This window comes from Oryx dammah, unplaced genomic scaffold, assembly GCF_014754425.2.
Source record: "Oryx dammah isolate SB20612 unplaced genomic scaffold, SCBI_Odam_1.1 HiC_scaffold_17, whole genome shotgun sequence".
Lineage (NCBI taxonomy): Eukaryota > Metazoa > Chordata > Mammalia > Artiodactyla > Bovidae > Oryx > Oryx dammah.
In genome coordinates this window covers 64,588,771-64,600,543 of record NW_024070201.1, presented here as the reverse complement: position 1 = coordinate 64,600,543, position 11,773 = coordinate 64,588,771, and the positions used below count along the sequence as shown (strand labels likewise).

At 52.4% G+C, this 11,773-nt stretch overlaps 1 protein-coding gene across 2 annotated transcripts in view; it reads right to left on the bottom strand.

Annotated features, from left to right (window-relative positions):
• Nucleotides 1-282: 282 nt before the first annotated feature.
• The window catches only part of PRR5L (proline rich 5 like), a 78,838-nt gene continuing 67,347 nt past the window's right edge, over nt 283-11,773 (bottom strand). For both annotated transcript variants that reach the window (XM_040259023.1, XM_040259024.1), the window contains 2 exons: nt 11,376-11,502; nt 283-2,316 (listed from right to left, as the gene is read on the bottom strand). In XM_040259023.1, coding sequence (XP_040114957.1) covers nt 1,922-2,316; nt 11,376-11,502 — 522 coding nt within the window. In that variant the 3' untranslated portion in view covers nt 283-1,921. The remainder of the gene's footprint in view (nt 2,317-11,375; nt 11,503-11,773) is intronic.

The window sequence follows — 11,773 nt, the reverse complement described above, 5'->3', positions numbered from 1 at the left end:
AAAGGATGTAAATGAAACAACTTCTTAAACAAAATTTCCAAATCAGAAGCCATCAAAAGCACGACACTGGTCATGTTTCAAATCTTCACCCAGCAGGGAAATACCGCCAAGGATGAGATGAGTTTAGAAGGCCTCTTCCTCTGCTGGCAGCTTAGACTGTCCTCATCCTCTCTCCAGCTGTACTGGAAGCCAAGCTGGCTCACAGCTCTGACATTTCATAAACAAAGTTTCCAGAGACTAACAGGATACCTAGAAGGTGCCAGAAGTGTTCAGGGCTTTCTCTTTTTTTTTCTGGAGTTGTTATCAGGGGGCCAGCAGACAAATGCAAAAAGAACAGTGGGGTGAAAGGATATGAAAAGCCCAGACCTGTGTGGAGGAAGCAGTGTTGAGAAGATATTATATGACTCAGATGGTAAAGAGTCTGCTTGCCATGCCAGAGACCTGGGTTCAACCCCTGGGTTGGGTAGATCCCCTAGAGAAGGGAATGGCAACCCACTCCAGTATTTTTGCCTGGAGAATTCCATTGTCAGAGGAGCCTGGTGGGCTACAGTCCGTGGGGTTGCCAAGAGTCAGACACGACTGAGTGACTAACACTTTTCACTTTTTATACATAAATAGTACCAAAGCCTGCTGATCCAAAGAACATTTCCAGACCCCAAAGGTTAGATATTCCAGGCAATTCTAGGCACTGCTTTAATCACAGGGAATGAACATCTCTCCAAAAGGTCTTGCCCACATCAGCCCTGGCTCCCTCCACTATAAAGCACTGAGACATCTCATTTGCTAGACCCCTCTGCTCCCAAGGCATGCGGAGTCTCCTCATCTCAATACAACTTTTCCTATAAACCATGACACTCACAAACACAGGGCTTACTGGACTCAAATCCAGCTGCTTCCAGAGCTCTGTAGCCTTAAGGCCCCACCTACCATGGATTGCTTCCACCCTGAACCACTCCTAATCGCCTTTCTTAAGGGGTTTGCTGTTTTCCTGTGTGAAGACCCACCTCCATGGGAAATGAGCGGTGCAAGATCTACGTGCAAATATTTGCAAGCGGTTTTATTTTTGAAACGATGTACATTAAAAAAAACATTCAAGTCAAATCCAGGAACAGATTAGTTGGTTGGTATCAGTTGGCCCCTCCCCCATGACAGCAAAGGGGTCAGTTTCTGAAATGAAAGAGGGAGGAAGGCACCAGCTATTCCACCAGGAAGATTCGTTCCTCGAGTTGGGGAGAAAGCCGTGGGAAGGGAACACTGAGGCTTAATTAAAGATGGGGTTCCTCTAGCCGTGTGGCCCTCTTGGGTCAAAAGCCAGACAGCATAAAGGTCTCGGTATAGGTGAGGAAGAACTCTTGTTGTCCAGTAATTCTGAAACTGAAATGAAAAATGCATTCCTGGTCAGGCTTGGGAGGGGCTGCAGTCTACTTTTACTCACATGAGAGAGTCAAGAGGTACCTCTCTCTACTGCCTCTTTTCACCCACCAGCCCCTGTATCATGAAGACTCAAGAGGAACTCTACATGCCAACACATCCTTGCTGGCTTTGTGTGTGATTTGGATGACCTCCAGCTATAGGAACGCCAGGGGTGCTGCGATATGCAGTCAGGAGGATCGGACAGTCCACTATCTGAGAATAAAAGCCCAGAGAGGAAGATTTGGGTTGAGTCAAGCAGGCAAGGCTGAATCAGACAGAGGGCAGACAATGGGCAGTTAGACCTGTGTGGCTGCACAAAGGTGATCACCGTCCTGAAAATGGAGAGGCTTACAACGGATTTCCCCTAGGGCACTCAGACTAGCCTGTATCTGAAAAGGCAGAAGGTGGCGTTGCCCAGAGGAAGTGGTCCCCTTAGCGAGCCTTGGGGATGCAGCTGCCCTCATCCTGATTGCCAGGCAGGAGCTGGGAGTTCTGGGTGATGAGGGGTTCAGCTCAGGGAAGCACAGTTCAGCTCTGAGTCCTCCTGGCTGCCCGTGGCCCCCTGCTCTGGCTCGTCAGGGCCATCGGTGATGTTGGGCTCGCTGGAGCACTGCCGGTGGGGCGGCGGGAAGCTGGGCGGAAGCAGCAGGCACTTGTCCTCGCCGCCAGGCTCCTCCCCTAGGCCCGAGTGCATCATGGTGGCCATGGCCAGCAGCTGGATGTCCGAGTGGGCATTGGCCACTGTGTGTCGCCGCACGCTGCCACATTTCTCCAGGTAGGCCTCCCCCTCTTGCTCCGTCAGCGGGGTCAGGGCCATCTCGTTCAGGGGCCGGCTGACGGGGGTTATTGGGGAGGCGTAGTTCAGAAGCGTGACCTTGGGCCGGACCCTGGAGTGGCGCCTGGCTGCAAGAGAAAGACCAGAGAAGGCTGTGATTGGGTGGGGGTGGGGGGTGTCAAAAACTCCTAAAGAACTTAGCGGAAGAGGGAGGTGGCAGCTCCACCTTCAGGGACGGCTTTAGGTGAAGCCCTGAAGTGCAGGGAAAGAACTTGGCTACGTCTGTTTCTCTCCTAACTTCACTTTGTTCGTGCCTGGTCCTGCCTATGGCCAACATGCCCTGCCATAGTCGGAGTACCAATGGATGTTCCATGATAGATGAAGGAGCTCCAAGGGAGTCTCCTCACATTTGCAGCTGCTGCCTCAGCTTCCTTGTATTTGCCCTCAATTCCCTTCTAACCGGTCTTGTCCGAAGACCTGAGCACCGGCTAGACCAGTTGCCCAGAGATGCTCTGGGCTCCATTCAGCATGATGAGCCCTCTGCAGTGTCAACAGAGGAAGTGGAAAAGGCCTCATAAGCTCAAGTTCAGAGGACTAGCTAACTGGGGGGACCTTGGTTATCAAAGCAAAGGCAGTGGGACATCCCCTGGATCTTCATGGACCAGAACCACCAACACTCCCAGCAGGTTGATGATCTGAGGCCTGCATTCTGTTCAAGTTGATACTCTGGATTCAACCAGCCTTTTGCAGCACCAAAGAAGGGGTGAGGCTCTGTAGATGGCCCATGGAGGCAGGCAGAGAGCAGTAGACATGAATTATTTTAAAAACTGCTGCTTCTCAAATTCTCACACTTTGGAAACTATGCTCAACTTGACATGTGTTCATCTTTTGAATCCTCCTAAAAATTGAACTTAAGTTATGATCATTTTTCATAGTTAAAGTGGGAGATAATACGAGCATCAAAGAGAGAGGAATTGGCCTACGCACACACAGCTAGAACGTAGAAGAGCTGGGATGCAAACAAGGGCTGTCTCACTCCAGACTCACTTGTGCTAGCTGCCCACGCAAAGCACATGTAGCAATAGCTGACTAAGCATCCCGAGGGAAGGACAAGCCAAGTACATGAGGTTCAAATCCAGGGAGAAGAGTCAGAAGGAGGAAGCCTGTGCACAAGGAACACCCAGTTGTGAAGGTCTCCCCTCTCCCACCTTTACAAGGACCACGCCATTCCTGAGACCTCCGGTGTGGCCGGGGCAGGGCCCAGGGCAAGCTTGCATCAGGAAAGCCTCCTCCGTAGGCACCAGCCTTCTATCCCACTGAGGCACCATGTTAGCAGCACAAATTGGATGAAAGACCCCAGCGAGGCAGAGGAGGTGAGGATGGAGGGCTGAGGAGTCGTGGGGTCTGGCCAAAGCCTCTTTTTACCTTCTGCCCTCTTCCAGCCAATGCACACACCCCCAGCCTTCCAACCTCCCAGCCCACTGGCACCTGTCACTGCTTTCCCCAGCTCCCCCCATTCCTAAGACCTGGAAGACTCCTAACCCATGCCTCTCTCAGCAGGGGATTCCAGGGGGATAAGTGAGGAAGGCCTGACCTCGCTGGTGCTCCCTCCACCCCTGACAGGATAACAAAGGGTGGAGGGGGAGATCTGATCTCTAAAGGGAAAGAAGACGGCTCTCGCCAGCCACAGACTGGCCTTGGGACACTCAGCCCATGCTGCTCTAGTTTACTGTTGGGTTTTCCCATGGATCTGGAGGCCCTGAAACATGCAACATGCAGTCATCACCTTGAAAGCTCATGCGCCTTGATGGGCATTATAGCGAGGGTGCCATGTTCATCTGCAAAGTTCACAGCAGGTCCCATCACTGGTCGGTCTTGTATGTCCATACATGCCCATATGCATATGCGTATAAGGGCTTCCCTTGTGGCTCAGCTGGTAAAGAAGCTGCCTGCAGTGCGGGAGACCTGGGTTTGATCCCTGGGTTGAGAAGACCCCTGGGGAAGGGAAAGGCTACCCACTGCAATATTCTGGCCTGGAGAATTTCATGGACTGTATAGTCCATGGGTTCACAAAGAGTTGGAAATGACAGAGCGACTTTCACTTTTCATGTGCATATATGTGTATACACACATGTGTGACTATATACACATACACAAATATGTATATACAATGACAAGAGAATAAAATCCTAACCCTTAGGACTAAGTCACCATGACTACTCGCTTGGAGCCCCCAGGAGCTTTTTGATGGTAACAGCAATTATTTCTCAGAATCGGGTAATAATACATAGAATTTAGAACTTATTGTTTTCCCAACCATCATCTTACTGTTGAGTCCCAATCTCCCTCTGAAACACTAGGACACCTCTCATCATCCCCATTGTTCAGATGAGGAAGACTGAGGCTCAGCCCAATCCTCTGAAGCCCTAAATGGCAGTGCCCAGACATTCCCTAATACACGCTACTGCGTCTCAGGCCTCCATCACTGCCCTTGAGCCAGGCCACTCTCTGAACTCAGGCAGCAGCAAACACTGCCTCCAGCAGTGCCAGACAAGAGGCTGGGTCCTCACGCCCTTCTTTGGGGGAAAAATGATATAGGAGACAAAACGCCAAGGAGCCAACAGGACAGAAGAATCTATGCCAGACGTCAGCAGAGGTCCTCTCTGAAGCATGGGTGCTTGCAGGCGCCAAGTCTCACATTTCTAAAATGTTCCCACATTTTTACAATAACCATGTATTACTTTTATGATCGCAAAAATCGATAACTATAAAACAGAAGCACCGGAAGAGTTCAAAGAAGCAGGGACCCCATTAAAGAACCATCCTTTAAAAAAAAGTGCCCTTGAAAACAATTCATCTTCTCTCCTGCTGCTGTTAAAAGCAAACACTCGAGGCTGGCAGGTGGTGGCAGCCCTACAACCAGCCTAGGAGGAAACGGGACTGGACAGTGAGTGCTTACTACCTGCAGATCAAGAAAGAGGAGAAATCTGGAACAAAGCCCGGGCTCAGGACGCGGGATGAGGTCTGGGGGAGAGACGTGCATGGTGGACACACAGCATCTCTGGAGGAAAGAATTCCTTGGATGGTTTCCATTGTTCCCAACCTGGCAGAATGAGCTAACAAACTGTCTCAGATGGGTGCCTGGACGTCGTCCGTCTCTCTCACACTGTTAGTCCAGCAGCCTAAAGGTTCTGGAGGGTTCAACTTGGGCTTTTGCAGAGAGATGGAGCCAGAAGGAGGGTGGCCAGCCTGGAGGAGGGGGTCCCCATGATGCCCCCCTTTCAACAAACGTTTCAACAAACGTCTTGAGCTTTGCGCAGAATGTTGTGTTCACTGCGGAGAGCAAAGAGGAGCATAAATCTGATATGAGGCCTCATGCAGGGGCTGGAGCACAGTGGTGAGGGGTAGCTGGGGGAAGTTTTAGGAGCAGTCATTAGTTGAGCATCTACTATGCACTGTATCCAAACAGGAGAGGCCTCACTGACATGATCTCCTGATTGCTTTGCAGAAAGGGAACCTGAGGCTGACATGCTAAGTCATTTTACAGTCATGGTTAGTGATGAAACTGGGATTCAAGCCCAGGGCTGATAGCAGAGCCCTTGCTCCTGACCTTCTGGAAGCCAGCACACACATCTGTGTTAAAACCAGGTCAACGCAGCAAATGTCAGGGCAGAGGGTACAAATGAGAGCAGGCTGGGGAATCAGAGGAGGAGGAGTTACGAAGAGGGGGCTTCTCAGATGGGCCTAGTCCTCTGAGGGTCAGACAGACTGCATGGCTGTCTGTTCATTCACTCCCTCCTTCAGAGGAGAGGTCTACGCCATGCCTGGCCTACAGGGGAGCCACATGCAATGAGTCTATGAAAGTGAAGTGAAAGTGAAGTCGCGCAGTCGTGTCCGACTCTTTGCGACCCGTGGACTGTAGCCCACCAAGCTCCTCCGTCCGTGGGATTCTCCAGGCAAGAATACTGGAGTGGGTTGTCATTTCCTTCTCCAGAGTCTATGGAGGAGACCGACAAATAATCAGGCCATGAGTAACACAGCATGGTAAGGTCTGGGATGTGGTTTGGGGTCCGTAGAAGGGAAGGGGAGGCACACACAACTCATCTGGGGTAATTCCACAGGCCCGACCATCCTAGTGGGCCAGTAATACAGCTGTTGGCAGCTCTGCCGGGCCCCTGCCCAGCGACAGGGCAGCCTCTTCCTCCTCTGTGTTCAGCCCTCCGCAGCTCAGAGATGTTAAGTAACTTACTCCAGGGCACACAGCTGAAGCCCACCCTGGTGGTTTCCACAGCCCTGCTCCCTCTGCGGCCAGCCCCGCCTCTCTTCTTAGGACAGTTCCCTGACACTGACCCGGAGGCTGCCAGCTCCTCCTCCTGCTTTCTGGGCACAATGTTCTGGCTCCCAAGCCTGGGTGTGGACACTGCAGAGACCACAGGGGCGGCTGGGCTGAGTCCCCTGGGCAGACAGTGTATGCTTGCAAAGCTGCCCCCAACGTTCGGAGCCGCCTCCCAGAGAAGAGACCACAGGGGCCCCTTGGGAGGCCTTTAAACTGCATAGTAGGCTTGGAGCCGATAGTCAGCTCGCCACACTGTGGCTGCTTGCCTTCTTTGCCTTCTTTTTCTCATTTGCATCAGGGAAAGCTGGGCCCTGCCATTCAGAGCAGGAAGTCTCCATAGCAGATTGACTGAGATGTGGGTCTCCCGCCTGGTGCCTAAAAGCTGGCCCCTCCTTGGCAAGGGGGCCCACGGAGGAGCAGCAAGAGGGGCTGGACCTGACACCTCCTGCACCCGCCTCCCAGCCTCCTCCTGTATTTGCTCCTGCCTCACTCCCCAGGTGCCCTGCGGAGCCCTGGCATTCGTCCCCCTGCTCTGAAGCCAGCCCTGGCAGCTCCTTTCAAACCCCTAGAGAGAAGCAAAGCCCAGAGGAGGTGGTTCTTTGTTGGGGACTCAGTTCCCAGGCCTTTGATCTCTCAGGCTTTTGGCCCGGCCCCACCGGAGTGGCCCCTGTCAGGGGGGTATTACAATGCCTGCCCATCAGGTCCACGGTGGGCATCTATCTTTAGGCCCCAGCACCTGAAAGTCCATGAATGCCGACTGGTCAAGAGGACAAGTCACCGTATCTTGAGGCAAAGGCCCCTCCCCCTGGAGACACAATGGAGAGAGATGAGTGGGAGGCCCGCGCTTTTGTGCGGGAGAAACGAGCACTAACTGAGCCAGGGCAGCGGCCTGGAAACCTGGGAAACTGGAAAGGTAGAAATGTGGGCCTGGCCCCTGACAAATTGGCCTGTTTTTGTTTTTTTTAAGATTTCATTATTTTCCTCCTCACCCACTACTCTCTCTGCCCAAGAAAAGTGACAGCTTTGGAGGGAAGGACACACACACACGCTCACTCCATCATGTCCTGGGACTCATCTTTTCTCTCTGAAGCAAGCCTTGCACATCCATGGGGTGAGGCTTAACTCTCAGATCCATTGGCCTGGCTGGCAGGAAGAGGGTCCACCCGTGAGTCCCTAGCTCAACCTGCCTGAGCCCGTGAGGACAGGTGGGGAGCCCCTAGGAGGCCACTTCTCAGCTCTGGTCACCTACCCCGCATGACCCTGGAGACATTTATTATCAATGCAGAGTCTGAGGTCACGACAGCATGCATCCCCAGAATCTGGTGGGAGTTCATGCCAAGTGCTTGCTCAGGGCCTGGAAGGTGACAGGTGTTTTGAGATGCTGGGCCCAGCTGCCCTTCACCCCTCCCACCCTGTCAGGCCCAGAGGGGTCATGGGAAAGGCCTCCTGAGATTTCTCACATCCACCGCCTCTGCTCCATCTCTCTCTACCTCGGCCGGTTGTCAGAACAGGCAGCTACCTCTTCCACAGACAGAAGAGCCTCTATTCAACTGAGGGGGAGACTGAGCTGCAGAGAGTCCTCTCTTTATCTAGAAAGGGCTGTCCTCCATAAGGAAGGGCGCTGTGGTGGCCATTTTAGCTTTTTGGTGTCCAAGGGTTGGGGATGATGTCCTGGCCCCGGATACTTCTGGCACTAAGGACCGCGTGGGCAAAGAATGCTGCCTGCCATACCATTAAACAAAGGATGCCCTGGCCATCGAGCCAGCAGCCACTGCAGCCGCCTTGGACTGTGCACCCTCAGGGGACTCAGGATGGAAAAAAGCTATAGGAGAGCAGGCCTAGACGTTAGGGTATGTATCGAAGGACTTTGAGATCAACATGTGCACACTGCTATATTTAAAATGGATAACCAAAAAGTCCTGCTGTATAGCACAGGAACTCTGCTCAATGTTATGTGGCAGCCTGGATGGGAGGGGAGTTTGGGGGAGAATGGATCCATGTATATGTTTGGCTAAGTCCCTTTGCTGTCCACCTGGAACTATCACAACACTGTTAATTGGCTATAGTCCAATATAAAATATAAAATAGACTCCAATATAAAAGTTTTTTTAAAAAAGGAATGACTTCAGTGAGCCCAGACTCTTGCATCTTCCCATATGTAGAAAAGCACTAAATTCACGAACTTGAGATATCTATTTTTCTTTAATTAACAGTATTCTCTCATTGGAATAACAATATTCCAACTACCTGGTCTTCGTTGCAAAAATTTCTAAATATCCTAGTTCTTCCCTTCCCTCTTTGGAATAGTCCTCCAGAGCTATCTGAGAGGCTGTCTTCTATGCTCAAGTACTTAGTTTGTCCATTGACTAAAACATAATTCTCAGTTTTTAGGGTGTACATTTTTTTCATTCGACAACTGAGAAGGAAGGACCAGCTTCTCTTCGGCCCCTCAGCGCCATCAGTCACCTCTTGGAGCTGACGGGGTGGGTGGGGGGCGGGTGGAGTGTGGGAGAACAGCTGGCCAAGGGCAAAGAGCTGGGGGCTTTGAAAGCCTGTCTCCAACAGCCAAATGACCTTGACCTTCACTTGCCTCACCTGTGAGTGGGAACGTGGTATCCAGCCCACCCTGCACAGTGCCCAGGACGTGGTGTGTCCCAGAGCTTCCCCTGCTGTCAGCCACTCTGAAACTCTAAAGTTCTCTCAGTTCTTCAAACATTGGACCCTCTTGCTCCCCCCACCCACCTCCCCATAACCTCAAAAGCCTCCCAGAGATCCTTCTCTTTGCCTGGTCAGTCTTCCCTCCCCATTGACTCAGCTAACTTGTATTCTTCCTCCAGGTCCCACTGCAGAGATCACCTCCTCCAGGGAGTCTTCCCTGATTGCCCAGTCCAGGTGAAGTCCTCTTGCTGTGGGCCCTGGACTTCCCCACTCAGAGCACTTATACACTGATGAGTCATCATCTAGTGTTTGTGACTTCCTCATTGGTCCCTGTGCCAGAGGGCAGGGGTGGGTCAGTTTTGTCACAGATATCACCTGCAGCACTTCACAAGGTACCAGGGACAGGGTCTTCTTAGTACACATTTGTTGAAATAATAATATAATAAAAAGTAATCAAAAGACGGTCATTTCCTCCCCTCCGGGTTCTACTGTGACAACGCCCCAGAGACAAGGACTGTCCTTGGCACAAGAATAAAACCTCAGGCCTTTGATTACAATCTGATGAAAGTATGTATGAGTCTTATTATAGCTGAAAAGTTGAAGGCATCCCCTCTTAGAGCGAGTCCTCACTGAACAAACTTCCAAATCCACTCGTGTTCCCGGCTCCAGGCCCAGCAGATGGTGGGGTCCCTGCCATGGCCCAGCTAACCCGCTGGCACGCTGACATCTCCCTGTATCCTCCTGCCCAAAACTTGGGGGCCAGCTGGCCCGGCCAGAGCAGGAAGGTGGCGCCCAGCCCTCTTCACAGGGAGGGCAGGGGACTGTTTTCCTTCAGCCGGCTCTTGCCAGCTCCTGGGTGGAATCAGGGAAGGAGGGAGGGAGGGTGGAGGACCAGGCAGGCAGAAGACTGGGGCCAGCACCCTCAGATTTGTGGTGACTGTGGTTAAACTGGTGTCTCCAGAGAAATATGAAGGGGCCCTAAAAACCGCGGCAGGCCATGCTTTCTTTTGCAGTCGGGAGGCCCGGGAGGGGGTGGGAAGCCCACTGGAGGCTGCTCCTCCCCTCTTTTCTTTGAAGCCCAGCTCTGTCTCCATTCAAGCAAGAAGAGGGGATAAACGGTTTCAAATTCTGGAAATCTCTTTCCCCCTCTGCACCTGTGTGTGGGTGCTGGTTACCCCATCCTCGGGTACCACCCATCCATCTAACAAATAGTTTTTGACTGTCTCCTCTATGCCAGGGTTCCTAGGTGGCACAGCAGTAAAGAACCTGCTTGCCAATGCAGGAGATGCAAGAGATGCAGGTTCAATCCCTGGGGTTGGGAAGATCCCCTGGAGGAGGAAATGGAAACCCACTCCATTGCCAGGACAGAGGAGCCTGACGGGCTATAGTTTACAGGGTCACAAAGAGTCAGACGTGACTTAGTGACTGAGTATGTACACACACTGCATTGCCAGGCACCATTTTGGCTGCTGAAGTTAGAACCACAAACCAAAAGTTCCTGCAGGGGGTGGGTGGTTCCATTTCAGAGAGTAACTGAGGAATACCTTTTATGATGTTCTACAGCTATTTCCTCATCTAGACCGTAGTCTCACTGAAAGAAGGAATAGACCCATTTCATCTCTAGATTCTCAGGGGTGACTAGTACAGAGCCTGATTTTTAGCTTTACAGCCACTGAAAGCGGCCTCAGTGGGATTTGCCCCCCAGTCCAGGAGGCCCTGTCCTGCATGTGAAGTCCCTGGCAGTACCCACGGGAATGCAGTGGGCAGCCAGCAGCTGGATCTCCAGCCACACACCCAGTACGCTGGCTTCACGTTTTGAGCCACTTTCGAAAGGAAATTCATCACTGGTGGTTTTTCCAGTCACGAGGGGGTAGGCTGCAGTCAGGCATGACTTTTGGTATCAGATACAGGAAAATTAACACTGCAGGCACCAAAACAGATCAAAGCCACTGATCAAAGATGTGAATCAGACAAGCACCACCACAGAAGTTCGGTATCCGTTCCTGGGGAGGAATCGCCAAGCGGGGAGGTTACTGCAACACCCAGGCCAGAGGGAAACATGAGCAGCGAACATGCAGAGGTTTGCATGACCTACGTGGGAAGCAAAGGGCTGGGCGGGTCATCAGGGCTCAGGGAAACATAACTGGTACCAGTCACCAAGGCTCCTGGCAGCTTGAGAGCCGGCCCCCTTACCCAATGTGTACATGGGGCCTGAGAGGCCGCGGTCCTCGCTGATGCCAAGGAAAGGAGAAACCACCTGCTTCACCAGCTCCTCCAGCTGCAAATAACCCTCACTTGGGCCTGTGGGCTCGTGAACACTCTGGAAATAAACAGCCAAGAGAGACAGGTCAGTCCAAGTCACCATGGCCAGTGGATTCTGGCCACCCTCCCACTACATTCAAAGCAGGCTGTATCCTTGTGGCTGAATGAAGGAAAACCAGGCTTGGAGCCCCAGGCACTGGTCCCAGGTGGCAGTGATCAGAACTGTGTGTGGCAAGCACCGTGGCCACTGCGGTGGGATCCCACCCCAAAGCAGGGCCGGCGGGACTGTCCCCACCCCAGCTCCAAGCACCGTGGCCGCTGCGGTGGGA